Source organism: Oncorhynchus keta, chromosome 14 (genome assembly GCF_023373465.1).
Source record: "Oncorhynchus keta strain PuntledgeMale-10-30-2019 chromosome 14, Oket_V2, whole genome shotgun sequence".
Lineage (NCBI taxonomy): Eukaryota > Metazoa > Chordata > Actinopteri > Salmoniformes > Salmonidae > Oncorhynchus > Oncorhynchus keta.
The window spans coordinates 64,859,074-64,886,207 of record NC_068434.1 but is presented as its reverse complement, the minus strand read 5'-3'; the positions used below and the strand labels follow the sequence as shown (position 1 = coordinate 64,886,207).

The 27,134-nt window shown below is 44.5% G+C and overlaps 1 protein-coding gene across 1 annotated transcript in view; it reads right to left on the bottom strand.

Moving 5' to 3' along the window:
• LOC118394151 (protein ENTREP2) overlaps positions 1 to 27,134 on the bottom strand; it is a 141,601-nt gene that overhangs the window by 85,895 nt on the left and 28,572 nt on the right. Inside the window, exon 2 of the mRNA XM_052462151.1 lies at positions 2,214 to 2,270. Within this exon, the coding sequence (XP_052318111.1) occupies positions 2,214 to 2,270 (57 nt within the window). The remainder of the gene's footprint in view (positions 1 to 2,213; positions 2,271 to 27,134) is intronic.

The following is a 27,134-nucleotide window of genomic DNA, read 5'->3' as shown; positions in this document are numbered from 1 at the left end:
TCACTGCCACCAGTTCCACAACCCTTACAGTCACCTAGTAAAATCCTACTTGAGTAAAAGTAAAAAAGTGTTTGGTTTTAAATATACTTAAAACTTCTTATGGCTGGGGGCAGTATTGAGTAGCTTGGATGAATAAGGTGCCAAGAGTAAACTGCCTGCTACTCATGCCCAATAGCTAATATATGCATAGTATTTAGATTTGCATAGAAAACACTCTGAAGTTTCTAAAACTGTTTGAATGATGTCTGTGAGTATAACAGAACTCATATGGCAGGCAAAAACCTGAGAAAAAATCCAACCAGGAAGTGGGAAATCTGAGGTTTGTAGTTTTTCAACTCATTCCCTATTGAAGACACAGTGGGATATTGGTCATATTGCACTTCCCAAGGCTTCCACTAGATGTCAACAGTCTTTAGAACCTTGTTTGATGCTTCTACTGTGAAGTGGGGGCGAATGAGAGGGGATTGAGTCAGAGGTCTCGCAGAGTGCCACGATCTCAGTCTCGCTCGCTCATGTGAGAGTTAGCTCTGTTCCATTGCAATTCTAAAGACAAAGGAATTCTCCAATTGGAACATTATTGAAGATTTATGTTAAAAACATCCTAAAGATTGATTCTATACTTCGTTTGACATGTTTCTACGAACTGTAATATGACTTTTCGTCTGAACTTTCGCATGGACTTAGACCCACACGTCGTGAGTTTGGATTGTGTACTGAACGCGCAAAAGGAGGTATTTAGACATAAATTATGAACGTTATCGAACAAATCTAACATTTATTGTGGAACATGAAGTCCTATGAGTGTCATCTGATGAAGATCATCAAAGGTTAGTGATTAATTTCTCTATTTCTGCTTTTTGTGACTCCTCTCTTTGGCTGGAAAAATGGCTGTGTTTTTCTGTGACTCGGCATTCACCTAACATAATCGTTTGTGGTGCTTTCGCCGTAAAGCCTATTTGAAATCGGACACTGTGGTGGGATTAACAAGAAGTGTATCTTTAAAATGGTGTAAAATACTTGTATGTTTGAGGAATTTTAATTATGAGATGTCTGTTGTTTGAATTTGGCGCCCTGCACTTTCACTGGCTGTTGTCATATCGATCCCGTTAGCGGGATCTCAGGCCAAAGAGGTTATTAAGTAGCAAAAGTAAATGTAATTGTTAAAATATACTTAAGTATGAAAAGTAAAAGTATAAATCATTTCAAATTCCTTATATTAAACAAACCAGACGGCACGATTTTATTGTTTTTTACATTTATGGATAGCCAGGAGCACACTCCAACAGTCAGACATAATTTACAAACAAAGCATTTGTGTTTATTGTGTCCACCAGATCAGATGCAGTAGGGATGACCAGGGATTTTCTCTTTAAGTGAGTCAATTAGACCATTTTCCTGTCCTGCTAAGCATTCAAAATGTAAAGACTACTTTTGGGTGTCAGGGAAAATGTATGTATTATATTCTTTAGGAATGTAGTGCAGTAAAAGTATAAGTTAACAAAAATATAAATAGTAAAGTAAAGTACAGATACCCCAAAAACTACTTAAGTAGTATTTCAAAGTACATTTACTTAAGTACTTTAGGAATGTAGTGGAGTAAAAGTATAAGTTAACAAAAATATAAATAGTAAAGTAAAGTACAGATACCCCAAAAAACTACTTAAGTAGTACTTCAAAGTAAATTTACTTAAGTACTTTACTGGGTGCTGGGTGTCGTGAGGGTGAAATCAGGTGCAGGAAAGCAGAGAGTTCAATAAAGTGCTTACTTTAATGCACACACGGTGAACCACGGCCACCCCACTTTCGGGTGCTCAAACCAAATGCCCCAGACACAGAGAATGAAAACAGTCTAGCACTAAATACACGAACACGTAATCTATAGCAAACACCAGGGTTACAATAATCAATCCCGCACAAAGAAACAGGCGGGCCGGCAGACTAATAAAGCCTCACTAATTACAACCAACTCAAAACAGATGTACTCAATAAACACGTAAGGAGGGGGAGAAAAGAATCAGTGGCAGCTAGTAGGCCGGCGACGACGACCGCCGAGCGCCACCCGAACAGGAAGGGGAGCCACCTTCGGTCGGAGTCGTGACATTTATACCACTGAAAACTAGTTGCCCTGGAGAGGGCTTGGCAAATATGTGGGCAAATATCCCCTCTGAGAAAGTTAGGTCAGATCAGGAAGTTAGAGTTAGACCATCACTCACCACCAGAGAGAGAGGCCTCTTCCATGACACCACTCCTATCAGTCCAGACAGCAGCACCTGAAAGAGAACAACACTGTAGGTCAGTGGAAGGGAAGAGAACGCAGTACAACAGTTAGGATAACCAACATGGTCATGAACAGTCCCCGCATGTGAAAGAAAGGGGAAAGCCAGACATGGGTACTAGGTTTTTCCGTATGGTTCACTGTGGTGTGATCTTGGATTGTGATCATATCTCCTTGGTGTGAGTTGACACATCACAGTATCACAGTAAAAAAAAATGAACTTCATATCTGGTGTTCTATTAGCCTCCAGCATTCTGTTTCTCTACATTCTCTCTCCTTCACCCTCCTTCACCCACCATTAACCAACAACACTCCCCCACCCACCTAGCTTCTCTCACTCACCCCCTCTCCATCACCTCTCTTTTACACACTAGCCTCTCTCTGAATCCCCGAGTTCAGCTGGAAAGACATCAGACTTACAGGCAGCCGTTCATGAACAAGGGCAAACCAATCCCCTCTATTGTTATAGCCATCTTGACTTGTTTATGTCTTTGGCTGATACTCAAAAATAAATAGAAATACTGAAAAAAAAACACTGAAGCAGACGGTGAGTGACGATAGGCACTGGAGAGAGAACGCCCACTCCAACGCTGTCCCCTCATTTGACACAAACACAGATTGCAAATGCTAATGTTTGTTTATGTTGCTAACCTTTTCAGGCATATTCCTGTTGTTAAAACCCTTCTAACATGCATTGCGGTTGTTACATAAAAGTCACATATGAGTAAAACATTTGATTGTTTATTATTAGTTTAAAGTTACTTTGTATCGCTGACCTGAACTGCTTTGGGGAGGGTCACATCTGCATATTCAATCATTTTAATTTTCTCATTTGAGGGGTGTTTTTCCTAATATCATTATTCTTTGAATGCTTATGTCCTAATATTTGTGACATGTATTATGGCATGGCCATTGTCCATATTCCTTAGTTCCAGCTCACCTTCTGCACCTGCACATAAATACCACCATTTTGCACCTGATTCCGTCAGACTACTGGGGCTGTGCGCCCGTTGACAAAACTGCCTGGGATCTAGCCTACTGTTTTACAGAGCTCCAATGGATGTAAAGTAAGAATATTTGGGAGATGTTAAATTTGCAGTGTTATTCACATTTGACCCATTTTAGATGAGGGCTGAAGATCAGTGAGACTAGCAGATCATTACTGCTTTAGATCAGGAGGATTATTTATCTTGTCCAATCAAAATGTGCTGAGTGACTCCCTGACTGCAGATTAGCATTGACAAAAAGGGAGAACACCCGAAAAGAACATAGAGTTGTATATACAGTGTGCAGGAGCCAATACCTAATGTCTGCCCAAATGTACACATCTTATCACTACTGTAACATGCCTACTGTCTACATAATTAAGCATGTTAATGCCTACACAGTAATATTTTTTTGTTTTGAACAGTGACCAAATCGAGGGAAGATGATTTGACATACTCAGTCATTTTAATTCTGAAATATTCATTTGATGGAATCATTAAACATATTCTGCAAGTGACATGAATATGTTTCGGGAAGCTTGGAGAGAGATGATCATTTCAAAGGCAGATTTCTACCGAGATGTGAACGCTTCAATATCTATTTGCTCTCATGAATTATAGATCACGCATTCTGTTGCAACAGAGGAAGAGAAAGAGAGAGAGAGCGAAAGAGCATGAGAGAGAGAGAGCAAGGAGGAGGGAGGGAGATAAAGGCTGTATCCCTGCAAATGCAGTCTGGTAGTAAATCTGTTCAGCAGTAAAAGCAGCCCAGGTCTGTGCCAGACAGCAGACACACAGAGATCAGCTCCTCTCCTCTGCTCCTGTCTTTAGCACAGACACCTCTGGTCCAGAGCAACACCGTAACCGTCTCACACACCTGATCTCCAAACAGCCCCCGTCAACCTCTGATACCACATAAAGAACACAGGAGCACATGAATGGATGGCTATTACCACGGCAACACAGTTAAGTTTCACTTTTATTTCCATAGAGCTTAGTTGTCATGGCACCCAGGGGACTCCTCCCTCTTATCTCCCCATTTAATTCTTACATCTCAGATGGTGGAGGAGAGGAAGGACAGGCAGGCTGCGTTAAGCCCTGCACCAGCCCTCTTCCAGGGGACGAAGGGAACATTCATTAGCTAACACTCTTAACTGGTGAGATATCAGTGGTAGAGTAGAGAATCCACTCAGCCTTGTCTCTACTCTGAAAGCTAGTAATAAGGGGAAACTTCAGGAAGTTGGGTATCTGAGAGTGAAACAACTCTGGTCCCTGGAGATGGAGGGGGGTAGGCAGGCTTTAGGGGCTAGTGGAGCTGCTAAACTCTGGACTGAGGCTGGCTGGAGCAGAGGCTGTAGCTATGGTTGTGGCTGTCTGAGAGGTGATATGGAGAGGGCTGCCGGTGATAGCTTTGTGTCAATCACGCAGGGATTCCTCTCTCCGCTGCACTGGGAAAAGGATTAAGACACTTTACCACGGTAGTCACTGAGGCCTGGCCACCTATTCAGCTCAACTCACCAGCTCCTTTTCTTGCACTTCTGCCCTGCTGCAGTTTATACACACTGTGGACTTTGAGTTCAAAAGGGGACACACAAATGAGCTAATCAATCAATCTCATTCTCAACGGACTGTTATTAATATAAAAACAACGTATTCTCTAAAAGGAGCAAATTATCCATGAAATATCCAAATCTGCTCTCATTAGCTATACAAAAGCAGGGCCATCGATTCCTGCCTCCTACCATTAAAGGCTTCTGTATTGAGATGGCTTCCAATCAGACTCCAATCAGACTCCTGTTGTTTAGTGTTGTCTATCATCAGGAGAGAATAGCCTCTCTCTTTTCTCTCTCCCACATCTGGCTTCACTACATGGTCCCTACAGTGTACAGCTTACCATCCAGAGATATACAACAACCCCATTACCCACACAAAACAAAGCACAGCATTTACACATAGCCACCAACAGACACACTGGCCACACCCATCAACTGAGCCAACAACTCTGGCGTGTACACATACATATGCACACCAAACAAAAATGGCTACTGAAATGGGATGAAAGATTTCCAAGCAACTCATCACAGGTTGTGCCACACAGAGACATGAAAGAATGTACTACACTCTGACAGCCACACACGCACGCACACACACACACACACACACACACACACACACACACACACACACACACACACACACACACACACACACACACACACACACACACACACACACACACACACACACACACACACACACACCGCACACACAGCATAACAACCCTGACATCCTGAACAGTACACATTGTGATCAATCATAAGCCTTCCACAACACAAGTATCTGATATCGCAACTATGTATTTTATTTGCAGTCCACCAACTGAACAGAAAAGTAAAACAATGCTTTTTGGAAGACAAAACCCAATAAGCCCTCCTAGATCCCTTGTTCGGAATGTCATTGACCCCAAAGCCCCCTCTCCTGTCTGTCTGCCCCCCAGGCCACATTCCAGTCTGGAACGTTTATGCACGCTGCAGCCTGTACACACTCTTACACACCTACACACCCATACACACTCCTACACAGCATTCTCACATAGGTGTTCCTTTTGTCCAGGTGGGAAAGGGCAGTGTGGCGTGAGATTGAGATTGTGTCATCTGTGGATCTGTTGGGGCGGTATGCAAATTGGAGTGGGTCTAGGGTATCCGGGAGGATGCTGTTGATGTGAGCCATGACCAGCCTTTCAAAGCACTTCATGGTTACCAAAGTGAGTGCTACGGGTCGGTAATCATTTAGGCAGGTTACCTTCGCTTCCTTGGGCACAGGGACTATGGTGATCTACTTGAAACACGTAGGTATTACAGACTCGGTCAGCGAGAGGTTGAAAATGTTGTTGAAGACACTTGCCAGTTGGTCCGCATATGCTTTGAATAAACGTCCTTGTAATCTATCTGGCCCCGCGGCTTTGTGAATGTTGACCCGTTTAAAGGTCTTGCTCACATCGGCTACCGAGAGTGTTATCACACAGTCATCCAGAACAACTGGTGTTCTGGTGCATGCTTCAGTGTTGCTTGACTCGAAGTGAGCATAAAAGGCATTTAGCTCATCTGGTAGGCTCGCGTCACTGGGTTCGCGTCTGGGTTTCCCTTTGTAGTCCGTAATAGTTTTCAAGCCCTGCCATATCCGACGAGCGTCAGAGCTGGTGTAGTAGGATTCAATCTTAATCCTGTATTGACGCTTTCCTTGTTTGATGGTTCGTCTGAGGGCATAGTGGGATTTCCTTTAAGCATCCGGATTAGTGTCCCGCTCCTTGAAAGCGGCAGCTCTAGCCTTTAGCTCGATACGGATGTTGCCTGTAATCCATGGCTTCTGGTTGAGATATGTACGTACGGTCACTGTGGGGATGACGTCATCGATGCACTTATTGATGAAGCCAATGACTGAGGTGGTATACTCCTCAATGCCATTGGATGAATGCCCGAACATATTCCAGTCTGTGCTAGCAAAACAGTCCTGTAGCGTAGCATCCATATCATCTGACCACTTCCGTATTGAGCGAGTCACTGGTAGTTTTTTCTTGTAAGCAGGAATCAGGAGGATAGAATTATGGTCAGATTTGCCAAATGGAGGGTGGGGGAGAGCTTTGTATGCATCTCTGTGTGTGGAGTAAAGGTGGTCTAGAGTTTTTTTTCCTCTGGTTGCACATGTGACATGCTGGTAAAGATTTGGTAAAACAAAATAAAGTTTGCCTGCATTAAAGTCCCCGGCCACTAGGAGCACTGCTTCTGGATGAGCATTTTCTTGTTTACATATGGCCTTACAGAGTTGGTTGAGTGCGGTCTTGGTGGTAGCATCGGTCTGTGGTGGTAAATAGACGACTACGAATAATATAGATGAGAATGATTTTAATCTTTTCTCAGGGCATTGTGTTTGCCATAAAAAATAAACATGGTTTCCATCTCAAATATTCACACACCTACACACCCCTACCCTCCATCTCCTTTACATTGCAGGACACAACTCTCGACCCTCTTATAGGGCTGACCCACAGTAGTGCAAGCGTTAATCTCACACCCCCCAGCCCAGAGCCCACGACTATTCATTATGTGTTCTCCCAGGCTTTCCCATTAGTACTGTTATGATAATTGACCCTGAGCTGACTGTGGGAGTTGGAGGAAGGGGGGGGGGGGCAGTGATTACAGCACCCTATACCCCCAGGCATCAGTGGAGAACAGGAATAATCACGAGGAGCATGCCCCCTGCAGTCACTGGCCTGTCCGAGGTCACTGCTCTCTCTCTCACACAGAGATAGGCATGGTGGTGATGAGGCTGTAATGATGGAACTGTGGATGGCGACGGCAGGGGTAGAGATGGAGAGGGCTGTTGGAATGCTGTGGTTATGGTTTACAGCATAACAACATAAGAGTGGACATTATCAACCCCCCCTGACTGTCCCTCCACGCTCCCTGTGTCTCACATAATGCCCTGCCCCCATTCAGCATTGGGGCCCCTCACTGTGAACAGGGCTCAGCCAATCCCACTAAAACAAGGCAGACGACAATGATAAACCATGTCATCTGCAATCACCTGCATGGTAATAACACACTGGCTGCCAGTGGAAGATGGTTGTTTTCTACAATAAAGTCTCCACAGTGCTGGTAAACATCACACAGAGCAGCGTGCATCATGGATTCTATGTTTCTAACAGGTTTTATTTCATCTCATTCATTCATGCAAGACCCCCTGCCATTCATCGAAGAACACATTACTCTGAGTGAAGGTCTTAAAGTCTGGGCATTTCACATACCTCAGGTCACCAAGACGCATGGGAAGAAGGGAGCCACCGACAGACAGTCAGGTTTCCTAGGCAACCACCCGCCGGCCACTTGCCAAGATCCATAATGATTTTCCATCAACCTCAAAGCTGTGGGGGGTGCACGAAATCTCACTCACATCCAATGTGATGCAAGCATCCAAACTCATCACGGAGAGAGAGAGAGAGAGACACGCACACAAACACACACTCACAAACACCCACATCACAGCCCTGTTAAAGATTCCATACGCAGCTATCACAATTAGGGTGTAATGAAGCAATAGTCTCTTATATTGCTTCCACACCTATTATAGTGCGATAGGGTGATTCTGTAACTGCTTTGTGACATATCGCAGGGGGAAAGTGAGGTGCATGTGAATGATCTCCTCTCAGTGTGAAGGCTTACTGAGTTTCACACCACCTGTGGTTGAGCTGTCCATCTGGAGCGAGTGGAGGTTGGTGTTATGATGCTCCCTGACCTCTGACTCCTGTGTTATGATGTTCTGTTTCGTCAAGACAGATTGCACTCCGTGTTATTGTCTTTGTCATCTGTGAAATCATGTTTTTCTGCTGTTTATGTCATCAGGTAAAATGCTGCTCTCTCTGACTGTTGACACTACTTACTGCTTTCTGGGTCACATGGTAAGTCCAAGGTCACTGGTCCAGCCCTGGGCAGCATGGTGGACAGCAGGTGGTCTAGAGTGGTGGACTGGATGACAAGAATGTTGGATCCTGTCCAATAGAAACCTGCTGCTTGAAAAGGAGGAGGCCATGCCAGCATGGTGAAAAGGTAGCAGTAAGACTACCCTGGGCTATCAGATCATATGATGTTCTCCACTACCTCTACCTCCTACCTCCCCGTGTCATATTCAGTAGTCATGATGTTTAGCTACTGAGCTCTAGTGGTTGGGGCTTCCTGGCTAAGTGTTTCTCCTCTCACCTGCAAGGCAACACCCTTGTTGAAGCTCGCATCCGCTACAAGACCATGGTGCTTGCCTACGGAGCTGTGAGGGGAACGGCACCTCAGTACCTCCAGGCTCTGATCAGGCCCTACACCCAAACAAGGGCACTGCGTTCATCCACCTCTGGTCTGCTCGCCTCCCTACCACTGAGGAAGTACAGTTCCCGCTCAGCCCAGTCAAAACTGTTCGCTGCTCTGGCCCCCCAATGGTGGAGCAAACTCCCTCACGACGCCAGGACAGCGGAGTCAATCACCACCTTCCGGAGACACCTGAAACCCCACCTCTTTAAGGAATAACTAGGATAGGATAAGTAATCCTTCTCAACCCCCCCCCCCCCTTTAAGATTTAGATGCACTATTGTAAAGTGACTGTTCTACTGGATGTCATAAGGTGAATGCACCAATTTGTAAGCCGCTCTGGATAAGAGCGTCTGCTAAATGACTTAAATGTAAATGTAAATGTAATACAAGGTAGATCTGGGCTCTCTAACCCTGTTCCGAGGAAACTACCCTCCTGTAGGTTTTCAATCCAAACCCAGATGTAACCGACCTGATTCATTTTATCAACCAGTTAATTATTAGAATCAGGTGCGATAGAGTGGGGTTGAAGCGAAAACCTACAGGACGGTATCTCTCCGGGAACAGAGCCCTGCAGTAGATACTGTATTTTCATAATCTACCATCATACAAGCTCAGCATATATTCAACACAAACTGATATTCTTTCCATCAAACATTCAGTTTCCATTTAACATTCAGTTTCCATCTAACATTCAGTTTCCATCTAACAATCAGTTTCCATCTAACATTCTGTTTCCATCTAACATTCAGTTTCCATCTAACATTCAGTTTCCATCTAACATTCAGTTTCCATCTAACATTCAGTTTCCATCTAACATTCAGTTTCCATCTAACATTCTGTTTCCATCTAACATTCTGTTTCCATCTAACATTCAGTTTCCATCTAACAATCAGTTTCCATCTAACATTCTGTTTCCATCTAACATTCAGTTTCCATCTAACATTCAGTTTCCATCTAACATTCAGTTTCCATCTAACATTCAGTTTCCATCTAACATTCAGTTTCCATCTAACATTCAGTTTCCATCTAACATTCAGTTTCCATCTAACATTCAGTTTCCATCTAACATTCAGTTTCCATCTAACATTCTGTTTCCATCTAACATTCTGTTTCCATCTAACATTCAGTTTCCATCTAACAATCAGTTTCCATCTAACATTCTGTTTCCATCTAACATTCAGTTTCCATCTAACATTCAGTTTCCATCTAACATTCAGTTTCCATCTAACATTCAGTTTCCATCTAACATTCAGTTTCCATCTAACATTCTGTTTCCATCTAACATTCAGTTTCCATCTAACATTCAGTTTCCATCTAACATTCAGTTTCCATCTAACATTCAGTTTCCTGGCCACACACAGGCGTTGAAGAGCTTGTGCATCTCTTACCTCCACTTCTGCTGTAACAGTTAATCCACTCTTCCCTCATTTATCTTTGGCTAGGAAAAAGCTTTCTAAAAACATTCCCTTCCTTGCCAAACTGTGTGTGTGTGTGTGTGTGTGTGTGTGTGTGTGTGTGTGTGTGTGTGTGTGTGTGTGTGTGTGTGTAAGTGTAAAAATCCTAGCTGCTGAGTAGCTGCTGAGCCTATGTATATCCAGGGCTGAATTGGATGTGTCAGGAGAAACTCACCGCCCCGCCTTAATTAAATGGAGCAGTCTAGTAATTAAATGGATGTCTAAGCGAGGCCTGCTTTAAAAGGGGTGACACTCTTGATGTCTACTGCCTCTGTGTGATCAGTGGGGAGCCCACAGCCAGGGAGGAGGCTGCAGTTGCTTTCATCTCATGAATGTGGAGAGCTCTCTAGTCAATCAGAGTGAGCACTTTAATCCCAATTCAGAGATGAGCTCAGATGACACAATTTTGAGCAAACATCTTCTAAACCCAAATTCCGGTACACGTTTCTCAGGGCATTGTGTTTGCCATAAAAAATAAACATGGTTTCCATCTCAAATATTCACACACACAAGAGTCAGGATCTGAGAGGAGATCATTCAGTGAGGCTGTAAAATGGAGCATGACATCACCATGAGATTGAGGAGGTTAACGTTAATTAGCACAGTGAAGGTGAATTCTACCATCACAGTGAACCTTTAGTCTGATGACAGCATGAACTTCAGAAGTCCTTCTCTGCTGATGTTCTATGAATGGGGGTGAGAGGTGTGTGTTCAGGCTCTAACCCCTCTCACTGTCCTCCATCCTTCTCTAGTGCCTCTTGAGAATACGACAAGAACATTAGTGCTGCTATCTACGTAAACTACAGCCCTGAACAGCTCTCTCAACCTTTTGTCCAGGGAGGCCACTACTCTTTATTGAGATGTCTATGTGAATGGGAATGGGACTGTCCAAGACAAAAGCAAAGCTATATATGGCTAAATGGTGCTCTAAAAGATAGCTTGGCAGAGCTTGTTTTACCCCTCTTCCAATCCTTCTACTACAAGCATTCACATTTTCTTTATTTTCCTCTCTCTTTCTCTCTCGCTCTCTTTCGCTCTCTCTCTCCTTTTCTCCCCTCCCCCAGCCCCTTCCCATATCCCTCCACTTTAGGCACCTTGTCGTCATTGCCATGGAAACAGGGGGACAACAGTAGGTTGTCAGGCAATGCCCGGGGGCTGGGCATCTCACTCTCTACCCCACTCACCCTTTATTCGTCTTATCCCTCTTCTTCCTCTCTCTCTCTGTTGTTTACTCACATATCAAATCATTCTCTCCATCCACCAATTGCAGTACCAGATGTATCCCTGCTGAATCAACTCCAACGCAGAAGCGATTGGTGATTAAAATAAAAAAGAGTTAGTCTGCTTTTGTCTAATTGCAAAAATACTTAATTGTAGAAACTACCAATCAGCATTAACCAGTGATAGCCTAAATAGATTTCCTTGGAGTGTTTTATACATAATAGTGAAGATCTAAACAAAAAGCTCCCGAATTCAGAAATATTCCTTTAGAAATCCTGTGTCTAAAATCTTCTCTGATCATGCACTGACGAGTGTGACGATGCTATTGTCATTGTCAACGTCATCAGAATCAGTATCATCAGCAGCATCATCATCATCACTAAACCAGGCTTAGCTGACACCAGTGTGAGAAAGGCTAACATTACAATCTAATTCTCATCACCACAACAGGAACAAACAAACAACCCAACAACATCATCACCATCATCTGTGTCTAGCAGCCCCTCTACCTGCATGTCACTGACCTGCTGCATGACATTACTGCTGATGTCGCTGACCTGGCCTACAGACGGCACAGGCAACAGACAGGTAGCACAGGGAGCACTGCTCTAGTCTGTCCTTCTTGATAATTGCAGGCCAGGAGAAAGGCAGATTGCATTCGATAGGGGATGTCCACTGGCACTCGCAATTACTTCCATGATCTCTCTGTCTCTTCTTTCCCAAGATCAAAACTACTCCGAGGCCAGCACTGTTAGAGGAGCCTGTCATGTCAGCCACAGAACTAAAGCTGGACTTGAGAGATGTCTCATTTGAACAGGGCCTTGCTTTGATGTGGGGGAAAATATGTGGGGTTCGTCAAAACATGCCACTACTGTTTACCATTGAATTATCCAACAGCCTCTGTACTTTAGAACTCTACATACAACAGAAGACTTTGTAGAACAGACTATAAGTCAATGTCCTATTAAATAAAACATATGGAGGAAGAACAAACAAACAGCTATGTAACTGGACCAATCAACTGATTCGCCATAAACAAGATCACAGAGAGTGAGAGTATGAATGTACAGTTAGTAAATGGTGAGGATGATCTATACTGAATAAAAATATAAACACAACATGTAAAGTGTTGGTCCCATGAATCATGAGCTGAAATAAAAGATCCCACAAGTTTTCCATGCTCACAAAAAACGTGTTTCTCTCAAATTTCTTGCACAAATTTGTTTACATCCCTCTTACTCAGCATTTCCCCTTTGCCAAGATAATCCATCCACCTGACAGGTGTGGCATATCAAGAAGCTGATTAAACAGCATAATCATTACACAGGTGAACCTTGTGCTGGGAACAGTAAAATGTGCAGTTTTGTCACACAACACAATGCCACAGATGTCTCAAGTGTTGAGGGGGGGTATTTGAGGAGTATTTATGTCTGTAATAATGCCCTTTTGTGAGAAAAAAACTCATTCTGATTGACTGGGCCTGGCTGCCCTGTGGGTGGGCCTGGCTCCCAAGTGGGTAGGCTTATGCCCTCCCAGGACCACCCAGAGCTGCGCCCCTGCACAGTCATGTCAAATCTATAGATTCGGGTCTAATGAATTGAATTGACTATTTTCCATATATGAACTACAACTCAGTAAAATATTTGAAATTGTTGCATGTTGCTTTTATATTTCTGTTCAGTATATAATGGCATTCCTATACTCTTTTAAAGTTGTGGCCAGTTCTCGAAGACAGTTCCACTGCTTTTTTTCATTGTTCTCCTGTAATCAGGGACTGATTTAGACCTGGGACACCAGGTGTGTGCAATTATGGTTAGGTAGAACAGAAAACCAGCAGGCTCCAGACCTCGTTGGGTAAGAGTTGAATACCCCGGCTAATTAGTCTAGTGATCAATGAAACTGCTCTAACAGCATATGATGTAACTCACTCCACACCAGGGGAGATATCTACTTTTTCTCGCTTATACTTAGATGTAAACGTTTGTGTCTGTGTGTGCTTGTTTGTGGTTGTGTGTGCGCTGACCGGCCTAACCCTCATGTTAAAGGCTCTGAGGAGGAGTTTGAATCATTTTCAATCACTGTGTCTTTTCAAGACTAAACGATGCACAGAACACCATAGCTCTGAAGGAGTGGCTGAAGTTCCCAGAAGAGTATACAGGACTCAGTAAGACACATTGCTCAGGCGCAGCCTGTAGAGCAGACGACAACCGGGCGGCTGGCAGCCTACTGGTTAGAGCGGCGAGGCAGCATCCTGGGTCCAACGGGAAAAATCTGGCGGGAAGTAAGCTGGTCAAATTTCGTCTGGACCTTCTTTGTAATTGACCAATAGAGTGATGGTACTGTTAAAACAGCATTCATTCTGACCAGTCAGAGACACACTGTAAAATGAATCCTACTGACACCATGGGTCTATCTCCTTTAAAGGAAGGCCATCTCACATAGTCTCTGTGCTGTAGAACATGTTGTGATGTATGTTTATAGGCTTTAAGGAAACTGCATTGACGTCGTGTTGGAGTGGTGGAGGGCCACTCGGTCTTTCTCTCTCTCATCCCAGGGCCTGTACAGTGCAACACGTCCATCACCACCCAGAGTGGCTGTGGAGGACAGACAGTGTTTGATAACAATGATGGGTTTGCCAAGTTGGACCAAAGCACCAGGAATCAATCCTTCAATAATACCTATTCTATCTGAGCCAAAAGGGCGTTCTTCCTCTCTCTCTGCTCTTCCTCTGATGAAACACCATCTCCATTGATCCTTCATTACTCTGTTTGCAACCAAGTACGACGCGACGCAGCAGAAAGCCCGGTTGGAAATAAAGTGTTTTTCCTCAGCACACACACACATTTTGTAATTCATTAAACAAACATCTAAAAAGAACAGGACCCAGTAATTTACAGGGAAGTGGCTGACTGATGGCTTCAAGACGCAATTAGCAGGGAACAGCCGAGCCGAGCCATCATCATCTTCCATGATTGAATGACTGCATCCATCCGCTCACAAAGTCTGGATTGATCTATCTGAATCACTAACCTGCGGAATCAACGCAACAATGTGCTGTCCATGATTACTACCTTCCAGTATGGGTTGCAGTAAAAAGGGGACATGTCTTTACAAAACCTGAGCAGTTTCTGACGTTTATTTTTGATTCTGTACGGGCGGGACATTCTTTCTCATCACAGAGCGAACACATCTAACGCATCTAAATAATGACTACCATCGCAGCTGGCATCCAGAGGCGCGGAGATGAAAGCCAGTCAGTCACTGAGTTATTTGGTGAGTCGCAGAGCCCAATCAAGGCCTCATGATAGAACTAACCACATAACACAAGAGACACACAGAGCCGCTGTGTTCCTCTGTAGACACAGACACACACAAACAAACACACACAGGCCCAGTGGTTAGGAGGGCTGATCCATCAGTGAGTAGGGTAATGTTCTCACTTACACATCACCCCCCACACTGAGCAGGAGATGAGAGGATGGGACAGGCCCCGTGAAGAGGAGATTAGAGGGGAAGCGACAGGCGGCAGCACCCACAGGGCACAGGCCTGCTGTTGTTCTGTTCCTCTCCTTTCATCTACGCTCCTTTCCTCTCCTCTATTCTACCTTTCCCTCCCTCACTCCTTCACCCACAGGACACAGCCAGGCCTGCTGTTGTTCTGTTCCTCTCCTTTCATCTACGCTCCTTTCCTCTCCTCTATTCTACCTTTCCCTCCCTCACTCCTTCACCCACAGGACACAGCCAGGCCTGCTGTTGTTCTGTTCCTCTCCTTTCATCTACGCTCCTTTCCTCTCCTCTATTCTACCTTTCCCTCCCTCACTCCTTCACCCACAGGACACAGCCAGGCCTTCTGTTGTTCTGTTCCCCTCTTCTCCTCTCCCTCGCCCTCACTCCTTCATGTCCTCACACACACTGTGGACCCTAGGCCACTACCTCTACCGCCCACCACGGTAGCTCGGCATGCACAGCAGAGCAGGTACACTGAACTGCCTGAAGCACTGGAGAGGGAGAAGTTGTGGAGGTGAAACTGATTTAATTTGTATCCAGAATCCAACAATTGGGCTGTTTGAGCTCTGGATGGAAGCAGTGCTAGATGTGCTTTGAGGAGAGGACACAGGTCTACGGTAAGTTGGTAGGTAGGTAGGTACCCATGCAGGTCTATTACTTTAGGTGTTCTGTAAAGCACTGAGCCTCTCCTAGGGAGTTGCTTTTAAGAGCCTCTCGTTGTTGCAGAGTTGAGCAGCAATTTGACCAGAGCCGTTTCCCTGGTGTTTTGACTGTAAAATTGCGGCTTTACCGAGAGCCAAGTAGTATATAATGCTACCGCTGTGGGTAAAGGATCAAGTTTATGAGGTGGAACACAGAGTTCTCACAGCTCCATTTACAACCCCCATACCTTTATAGTCTACTGTGTTTATGATAAATGTCAACATGTTTGTGTGTGAGAGTACATGTGCTGATAGAAAGAAAATATTTTTCTTCAGGAAGCTACTGAATCGCGTAACAATCACATAATGCTATCAGTAAGTTCAACTAAAGTTAAGATTAGACAGCACTTCAAAAGCTATCTCCTTAAAGGGACAAATTGACTGGTTCCTTTTCAGGTCTTGCACCCAGAGAGCATACTGCACTCTGTACACCTTTATATGGCCCTGCTTGCACCTATGTAATTGTAGTTTCTATAATGGCATGGAGCACACAGAGTTGTTACCTGTGGAGCAGAAGAGCTCCAGGGGCCTCAGGAAGGTGTTAACATTCAGTGTCATGTGCAGGGTTGATCATGTGACTAACACACACACACACACACACACACACACACACACACACACACACACACACACACACACACACACACACACTCCGCTGTGAATGTTAGATGGTAAATGTATGTAGATTACAGGGTTTATAATGGCTATACTGTACACTGTACCATAGACATGTTTGTTGCCACAGGGCGGGTCAACTACAAGGTTATTGAAAACTTCCAAACCGTAGTGGGAAACCTAACCAGAATTGACATATCATGTAAATGTGTTAGAAACAAACTAGCCTAGGATCTGTAACCATTGACATTTGAAGATGAATGAAAATCATTGATTATGTTCGTGATTAAATCTCCCCCAATAGCTCTAAAATCATAAATCACTGATACTGCAGGGAATGTCTTATATTTTCATTGGGGTCCAATTTCAATTTACATTTTACATTTACATTTTAAGTCATTTAGCAGACGCTCTTGTCCAGAGCGACTTACAAATTGGTGCATACACCTTATGACATCCAGTGGAACAGCCACTTTACAATAGCGCATCTAAATCTCTTTAGGGGGGTGAGAAGGATTACTTACCCCTCAATAGTGGCAGAGAAGCAAAAACTGCACTTAAACGATTGTTTCGGTCAAATGTCTGCCCCTGTGGTGCTGCTTGGCTTGTGGGAATTTCAGAGACATTTTGGTTTTGGTTTTAGGGTTTTCTTTTAACTTCGGGAATCCCAAGCCACATACGATGTCTCTAGTTATTTCACTGAGGCTGCTGCTGCTATCGCTTTACTCTGGTTAACCAACGAATAGAGTGAATTCTAAACATGTAATCTGACAGTAATGTAATCTCATTTGGATCCCCTGAAGCGTCCGGTAAACACGCTGAACAGCACAGGACAGCACCACGCCTAACAGCCTCTGTCTAAACTAGCTACTATCTCTTTGAGGTCTCAAACGACTATCTCTCTGAGCCTCAGGCCGCACAACAAGGGACTTATATCGAGACTGGAGAAACTGAAAAATAAGATTCTCTTGGTTTTTCACTGTGTCAACTGAGGAGAATAACAGGAAAGGAGCGATCAGCCTTGTCATTAACGGTGGCCTTATATAACATCCTTCAAAACAATTATAAACTCACTAATGACCCCTTTTGGCCTGTGGTGTGCTTCCTTGTCAACATATGTATCATTTCATTACTGACCACGCTCCAGACAGAACACTAAAGAGCAATGTGCCCTCGCGCAGAAGAGGCCACTAATGTATCTGCGGCAAGGGCTCTCACAGCCACACTAATTACAGTTTATTATAATTATAGGTAGTGTTCCTAAAAGCAGGGCTGCTGTGTTAGAGACAGACAACAGGGATTCTGTCCTTCCTGAGTGTGTATCACTATCCACAAGCAATGCCATTCACTGGACCAGCTAACAGAATAGCCAATTAAGGCCGAAGGGGTGGGCTGGGCTAAACGAAGAAGATATTTTTCATAAACTTAAAGTTATAAGTACATTCCTTGCCGCACACAAATCTTAAATAACAAGCTAAAGTCATTGTATGAGTTTGTGTCCCTGTGTGTGTGTTAGTGTGTGTGTCCCTATGTGTGTGTGTGTGTGTGTGTGTGTGTGTGTGTGTGTGTGTCTCTACATATGTCACCCAAGATGTGATTTTAGACATTTATTTATTTGATCTTTTCACTATTAATAGGTCTCCATCAAGTCATTTAATTGATTCTCTCACTCAGAGAGCATTACAGTAGTGTGGACAGATACAAGGGCACTCATATCTTCACACACATCTTAACAAACAACAATCTAGTCATTATTAGCAATACTACTTAAAAACGATTTTATGGTAATTTATTAGTAATGTGTCAATAATGACTCAATTCCCACCAATAAACCATTGTCAGAAAGCATTGTAAAAGCATTTAGCTCTCACTGCTGGTCTGACTGGGCTCTGTGACCATGTGTCTGAAGGCTAAATACCGGTTCACAGTCTTTGTGTATCAATAACCACGCTTCCATCCACAGTTGATATGTGGGTAAAGTCATACCGTATAAAAATAAATCACGACAGCTGTGATGGAAATAGGGAAGTTTCCATATCATTTTTATAAATGCAGACAGATCATTAGTTTGTTCAACATGGTGGCATCTTTCTGTGTCGGTAAAATGAATTATGCGAGAAATGGCGGTGGAAACGCCTTTATGCACAAATATTGATATAACAATCTTATCGAAGTAAACTTGGAGTCACGCGATGATATATTGTGTGGTCCTCCCACTACGACTCGGGAAACCATGCAGTTTATTAAACTACAGATGAAATAAATGATGACAAACTTCACAGGTTGGTGGAAGTACACAATGATCTTGATGCTCCTTTCCAAGAAACATCGAAGGTCTTGTGACCAAACACTATTATATTGTAGTGGGAAATGAGGATTCTCAGGTTTTTCTCTATCATTTGGTTTATTTCTCCCAAGCTCCTAGCCTACATTATACACTGTTCAAATAATATCATTATTTTCTGAATTCATAAAGAAAAATACCTCTTTGACTGACAACCCATTTAACAGCCACCTGCTGCTAAGTACTGTATATTGCGAGACAAACAGACTAACTAGGTTACCGGCAGACAGTGTCTGTCAGCTGAAACAGTGTCAGCTGAAATAGTGTTCATGAACATTTAAAGTCTGGTGAAAAACACAACTTGTATACCATGCTGTGCTATTGCTGGAATAACATTCATGGTTCACGCTGACAACACACACACACACACACACACACACACACACACACACACACACACACACACACACACACACACACACAAAGACAGAACAACTCTACTGTATTTCTGTTGTAACAGAGAGGACATCAGCCCAGGATCCAGTTAACAAGGTGAGTTGAGCTGAGTTGAGTTGAGCTGATCTACAGTCCACTGACATGAGCCAGGTGCTATAAGAGAAGCCATAGCTGGGAAGCCCATGCACAATGATACTAAGAGACTGGATGATAATCTTGAGAAAATATGGCTGGGTGTGAGGTGATAAACAGACATGTGCAAAGCCTAAACCCCATCCCACTACCACCCAGCTCTATCAGCTCAGTGAGTCAGACTGCCACACACACACACACACACACACACACATATACTGATCTCAGCGCCGAGCTCAATTTATAAAAGTGCCCCCACAAATCAATGTGCATCAGCTTTTGAGAAAACAGTAGCGGTGTTCCTACGCATTTCCATTAAAAAAGAGAATACTATTGGCCTTTTGGGAGGTTTGTGTAATTTAATCTATTGATCCAAACACTAGCAGAACTAATCTATTGCAATGAATCACTGTTTGAGCAGTAACCGAAATATTGCAAACTTGCTTTAGCTTTAAAAAGCAAATTTATCATCTTCACTAGGATAGTATGAAGTGGCATGGAGACAAGATACAATATTGTAGAAACACAAGTGCATGGACAGCACACACACTTACTAGTACACACACACACACACACACACACACACACACACACACACACACACACACACACACACACACACACACACACACACACACACACACACACACAATCACACAATCACATGATCCACAGAGGTCATACCAGACATTGGGCAACACATTCAAATGATAAATATTGTCAAATGATAAATGGATTTTCCCTTTAAATCCAATAGTAACTCAACTTAGTGGTAAAATATCTGCTGTGTATTTTGCACTGCAGTTGACACACATTGTGCAATTTCAACCGTTTTGACTTAGGTGACAACTAAGGTGATTGAGATAATCCTAGTACTAGTTTTCCAATATTAGACAAAGATATCCAAGTAGTTTAAATGTGTGAAAAATAGACGTTCAATAGTGCTAAGGGCCGTAGGGGGAATCTAGTGGTTTGTCACTAATGTGAGTTTCCAGTTCACTGCATACACATGAACAATTCCAGGTTCCATTCTGTAACCTTGACTTCTTCAACTTGACCAGGCAAGATTCGGCGACCTCTAATTTCACAGGGTTTTGTATATGATATGTCTGCACACAGAACCGGGGAACATCCTACAACTGGACTTGGCTTCCTAAAGAGAGTAAAGCCTTGTGAAAATAGCAAGACGTGACTTTAACAGCAAAGTTACCTAGCAGGAGCAGGAGGTTGGTTGGGTGATCGACCGTTCCTTATCCAGTTCTCCCCGACGTGGCCTCCCTTTTCCTGTCATAGTTTGACAGCTCTTTCCCAAGACTCTCCTCGCCATTAAGGAACACTACAAGCAGCACAGGAGATTCTTGACAACCAGTCTTGACAAAGCCGTGAAACAGTCCGTGACGAAGTTGGGGTTATTCCAACACAACCACATAATCAAGTCTCTTTGACCACTATGAAGGTGTTACAAAGGTGGCGTGACCTATCAGGTTGGGGTCAAACACTGTCCACTGACGGCAGTATAGAGTCCACAATGGCTTCCACCATGGTTCTAGATTAAACCATCAGCTGGCCACTGAGACAGCAGCATCAGTGGGTGTAAAGAGTCCATATTCCCAACAAATGTTGCGAGAGGGTGCTAATGATGACAGCCCTGTCAACACGTCTCATCACACAGTTCACACATACTTGTGGTGTGTCACTCTCAATGAGTCACCCTGCCCCGCAGCCCAAAATAAACCAGTATCCCTCCTCCCTCTAATAACACTATCTCTACCATTGGTCTGCTAATGCCTGACCGTGCCCCTGGTTTTCCTGTCTTCAACCAAAGGTCTGTACCATCTTTAAAGTCATACTCTTTTGGAACACAAAGGTATGGGCTCGAAACAATTGAACACTAAGTACTGTTACCTCTTTTTCTGAAGAACACAACAAGAGCTCTCGCTTGCTTGAGCACACATAGCAACAAAGAATGAAAGAGCACACACACCACAGTGCAGGGAGACAGAGAGCGAGAGAGACAGAGAGAGGGAAACAGAGAGAGAGAGACAGAGAGCGAGAGAGACAGAGAGAGGGAGACAGAGAGAGGGAGACAGAGAGAGGGAGACAGAGAGAGGGAGACAGAGAGAGGGAGACAGAGAGAGACAGAGAGAGGGAGAGAGACAGAGAGAGGGAGACAGAGAGAGAGAGACAGAGAGCGAGAGAGACAGAGAGAGGGAGACAGAGAGAGGGAGACAGAGAGAGAGAGACAGAGAGCGAGAGAGACAGAGAGAGGGAGACAGAGAGAGAGAGACAGAGAGCGAGAGAGACAGAGAGAGGGAGACAGAGAGAGGGAGACAGAGAGAGGGAGACAGAGAGCGAGAGAGACAGAGAGAGGGAGACAGAGAGAGAGAGACAGAGAGAGGGAGACAGAGAGAGAGAGACAGAGAGCGAGAGAGACAGAGAGAGGGAGACAGAGAGAGAGAGACAGAGAGAGGGAGACAGAGAGAGAGAGACAGAGAGAGGGAGACAGAGAGAGGGAGACAGAGAGAGGGAGACAGAGAGAGGGAGACAGAGAGAGAGAGACAGAGAGAGGGAGACAGAGAGAGGGAGACAGAGAGAGATAGGGTGATGTAAAGCATCCTTCCCCATTGTGACAGATTCATAAGTCTGCTGCCCTGAGTGACTCCCTTAGAGAAGCCTCCTTCTCCACACACCCCTTCGGAGAAGTGGCCATGGCACCACAGTGGGCGTGTGAGGGCTGGCACTCGCCAGTGACAAATGCTGGTGTGTGTGCAGCCCTGTGTCCTCCTGATCGAGAGAGAGAGAGAGAGAGAGAGAGAGAGAGAGAGAGAGAGAGAGAGAGAGAGAGAGAGAGAGAGAGAGAGAGACAGAGAGAGGGAGAGAGAGAGAGAGAGACAGAGAGAGGGAGACAGAGAGAGAGAGACAGAGAGCGAGAGAGACAGAGAGAGGGAGACAGAGAGAGAGAGACAGAGAGAGGGAGACAGAGAGAGAGAGACAGAGAGAGGGAGACAGAGAGAGGGAGACAGAGAGAGGGAGACAGAGAGAGGGAGACAGAGAGAGGGAGACAGAGAGAGGGAGACAGAGAGAGGGAGACAGAGAGAGATAGGGTGATGTAAAGCATCCTTCCCCATTGTGACAGATTCATAAGTCTGCTGCCCTGAGTGACTCCCTTAGAGAAGCCTCCTTCTCCACACACCCCTTCGGAGAAGTGGCCATGGCACCACAGTGGGCGTGTGAGGGCTGGCACTCGCCAGTGACAAATGCTGGTGTGTGTGCAGCCCTGTGTCCTCCTGATCGAGAGAGAGAGAGAGAGAGAGAGAGAGAGAGAGAGAGAGAGAGAGAGAGAGAGAGAGAGAGAGAGAGAGAGAGAGAGAGAGAGAGAGAGAGAGAGAGAGAGAGAGAGAGAGAGAGAGAGAGAGAGAGAGAGAGAGAGAGAGAGAGAGAGAGAGAGAGAGAGAGAGAGAGAGAGAGAGAGAGAGAGAGAGAGAGAGAGAGAGAGAGAGAGAGAGAGAGAGAGAGAGAGAGAGATGTGTGGAGCCATCCTTCTTTGTCATGGGAGAACTCAGGGCAGGCAAGCTGGGAGACCCAACTACCAAATCCTTGATCACCTCTTATCTCTTCACAAACTATAATTTCAGATAAAATACGCCACCAGTAGACATCATGTTTACCTGGTTGATGTGTAAAAGTGCCTGTTACAGCAGTGTGTATAAGCCCACTATACAGTAGCCAATTTCAAATGACAGGCAAGCTTTACGCTGGTTTTCAGCAGGGCTGCCTGTCTGTCATCCTGTGTGTGTGTCTGTCTGTCTCTCACTGTCACTTCTCTGTGGGGCACAGGCTCCGGCCCCACTGGGGTTGGCCTTTCTAAAAGCCACACCTCATGGGCCCGTTCAGAAGCAGCTCATTCCATCATTCTACACAGGCCTCCACAGGAGACGGGGGGTAGGAAGAGAGACAATGAGGCTGGAGAGAGCAAGAAATGTCAGAAAACAGAACCGTATGTGTCTCCATATCAAGAGCTGCCTCTATTTGAATTAAAACACAGGGGAAATTCGCACACGAATGAGATACTCACATTACCTCATCAAAGGCAAGATGCCATTTTGTCATAGATTTTTTGCTCTCAGGCTTTGAAATTCCTCTTCGCAGTACACAACAAATAAGATCTCTGTTGCTCTCTCCAGCCATAAACATAAATGACTTTAGGTGACCCCTTCAAACACAGCCCTCCCTGCTCATCTCCAGGTCTGGCTGGCTGTCTGTTTCTCAGGAATTTTTGTCACAATGGAACTTCATCTCACGGAAATGTGAGGGTAGGTTTCTGTCCATAGAAAGCAACAGGGCCAAAGAAAAACCTTTTGTCATAGCAATGTTTTGGTCGCCACATCCCAGCTAATGAGAGAGGGGTGGAGGCGTGGAAAGGCGAAACTCATTACCAGTACAGTAGGAAGCAGCTGTGAGCCTGTGTGTAATTGACTTCATCTAGTGCACCTCCCTGTCTGCTTCACCTGCTCCCTGTGTGGCACAGCTCTCCCCCTCCTCTCCCCTCTCCACCTCCCTCCTCTCCCCTCTCCACCTCCCTCCTATCCCGCTACACCTCCTCCCTATCTCACACTTCTCCTCCCTGCAATCTTTTTCACTCAGCATTGCTCCCCAGCTAGTTTAGGAAATGGCAGCAGCAGCGGTAGCCTACCCCCCTCCCCTCCTCAGCCACAGCCAACCATGTTATTCAGGGATTTCAACACGTTCAAACATCAAATGAACATCAGCAGGAAGCCAAGAGGAACACGTACAGTGTGAGTGACAATAGAGATGAGAGGGTCTAGGGACGTGGAGGCTGCAGTGTGACTGTAGTATGAGAATGCAGAGTATGGTATATGGTTGCTATAGTAACAGGCAGCCAATCAAGCCAAACAATGAAGTGGTTCAACAATGGTGTTTATATCTTTACTATTATTACTATTATTTTCTTCTAGGAACATAGTTTGACGCCCTGAATGATGACAGTCTAATGCAGTCAGTACATCTCAGCTGGAGGAAGAAAAACATTTGGAGAAAAAACAATTATTGTTCATATTGTGACATGATACGTCTCTCACTGGTCTTTCAAACGTCCATTATTACCAGTCGCTGGAATGAAAAGTAATCCCCACAGTGCCAACCGTATTGTGCCTCCATATTCCACAAAGCAAGCCCAACAACATACAGTATCTGCCTGGCAGCTCATTTTAAATGCCTCCTATAAGAAGAAAAACACATTTGACAAGCTATTAATGTAGGATGCTCGGAAACATTCACACATGGCTGTGCTACTTAATGGCCACATTCATTTTATTGTTCAGGGAGGGAGCCCTGTTATGACAGATGGAGCAGCCCAGGAAACAGGAAACAGGATACTAAGGAATCATTGCAGATCTCGAAGCTCTTAAAAGCTCCTCTTTAAAGAGAACTTCAAGATATATGATGTCTGCAAAACGCACACACACACACACACACACACACACACACACACACACACACACACACACACACACACACACACACACACACACACACACACACACACACACACACACACACACACACACACACACACACACACACACACACTTGTGATTCGTTATCATCATGTTGACCACTGTTTTTTTAATGCAGAGTCCTCCGTGGCTCCAAAATGTGTTGTGTTCTCAGACTAAAGGAATTGTGTGTGTGATTATTGATCAGACCCTGTGAAGAACACTAAGGATCGATTCTACCATTCATAGGAGTGAATACTGCAATAGAACGTCAATGAAGCATAACAAAGCAGAGGTGAGGGGAAAAAGACCCATGTATAATACATGACTCATTCTGCAATGAAACAAGCCACCTCGAAGGCATAGCATTTCTAATGCAGCAACCTACAAAACCAAACCATCTCAAATATCAAAAGGGGAAGCCTAGTATGAAGGAGAAAATCAACTTAGCCAGTAATAGCTGCCATCCCATCAGGAGAGACATGGAAATGATAATTGAATAAGCTTGTCCTCTGAGCAGTGGGTTCGATGTTGTCAGGGTGTTGGTCAGGGAGAGGAAGGACATCAGCCAGAATGCGTTCTGGGAGACCACAGGACCCAGAAGGCCACACACACACGCACACGCACACGCACACACACACACACACACACACACACACACACACACACACACACACACACACACACACACACACACACACACACACACACACACACACACACACAGTATCAAACAGAGTCTGGATTATACTGCAGCATGGCCTCCGGGAGAGAGACATAACGGAGCTAAACTTCAGCCAAGTGAAACAGCCTGGACTGGGGTGAAATATAAAAGTCATTCACACCATGTGGAGAGGATCTGAGGGCTGTGGGACATGCTGCCAACCTCTCTCACACTGAGCAAACAGGGATGGACTGTGACTTGTTGCATTAGTGCCAGAACTATTTCTATACCACCTGCCTGGCCCCAAAGACCTGTGATCTTCTCTCCTCTCCTCCTTCTCTCTCCTCTCCAGCTTAACTGGGGAGGACGGGCTCATTGTAATGACTGGAATGGAATAAAATGAATGGTAATCGAGCTCATCAAACACATGGTTTCCCCCCAAAAAAACAAAATAATGGCAATAGGAAAAATAAAAACAATATCTCACGACCTACAGCCTTTAAGTGGACCACAAAAATAGTAAATACTTAGGATGGTTAATAAGTGACAATAAATATATAAAGATAATTATATTCCATTACTTAACAATATGAACGCTGATCTAATTAAATTGAATAATCTTCCCATGAATCTTATAGGTAGAATAAACCTATTTTAGAATGGCAAGGCTGCTAAAGTTTTTGCATTTATTTTCAGTAATACCAATTACCCCACCGAAGACATTCTTTACAATAGTATACTCTGTCACAACAGACTTTTATATGGGCAAATAAAATGAATAAACTCAGGACGCTGTCTTTCAAAGATAATTCGTAAAAATCCAAATAACTTCATAGATCTTCATTGTAAAGGGTTTAAACACTGTTTCCCATGCTTGTTCAATGACCTATAAACAATAAATGAACATGTACCTGTGGAACGGTCGTTAAGACACTAACAGCTTACAGACGGTAGGCAATTAAGGTCACAGTTACGAAAACTTAGGACACTAAAGAGGCTTTTCTACTGACACTGAAAAACACCAAAAGAAAAATGACCAGGGTCCCTGCTCATCTGCGTGAACGTGCCTTAGGCATGCTGCAAGGAGGCATGAGGACTGCAGATGTGGCCAGGGCAAAAAATTGCAATGTCCATACCGTGAGACACCTAAGACAGAGCTACAGGGAGACAGAACGGACAGCTGATCGTCCCCGCAGTGGCAGACCATGTGTAACAACACCTGCACAGGATCGGTACATCCGAACATCACACCTGCGGGACAGGTACAGGATGGCAACAACAACTGTCCGAGTTAAACCAGGAACGCACAATTCCTCCATCAGTGATCAGACTGTGGGCAATAGGTTGAGAGAGGCTGGACTGAGGGCTTGTAGTCCTGTTGTAAAGGCAGGTCCTCACCAGACATCACCGGCAACAACGTCGCATATGGGCACAAACCCACCGTGGCTGGACCAGACAGGACTGGCAA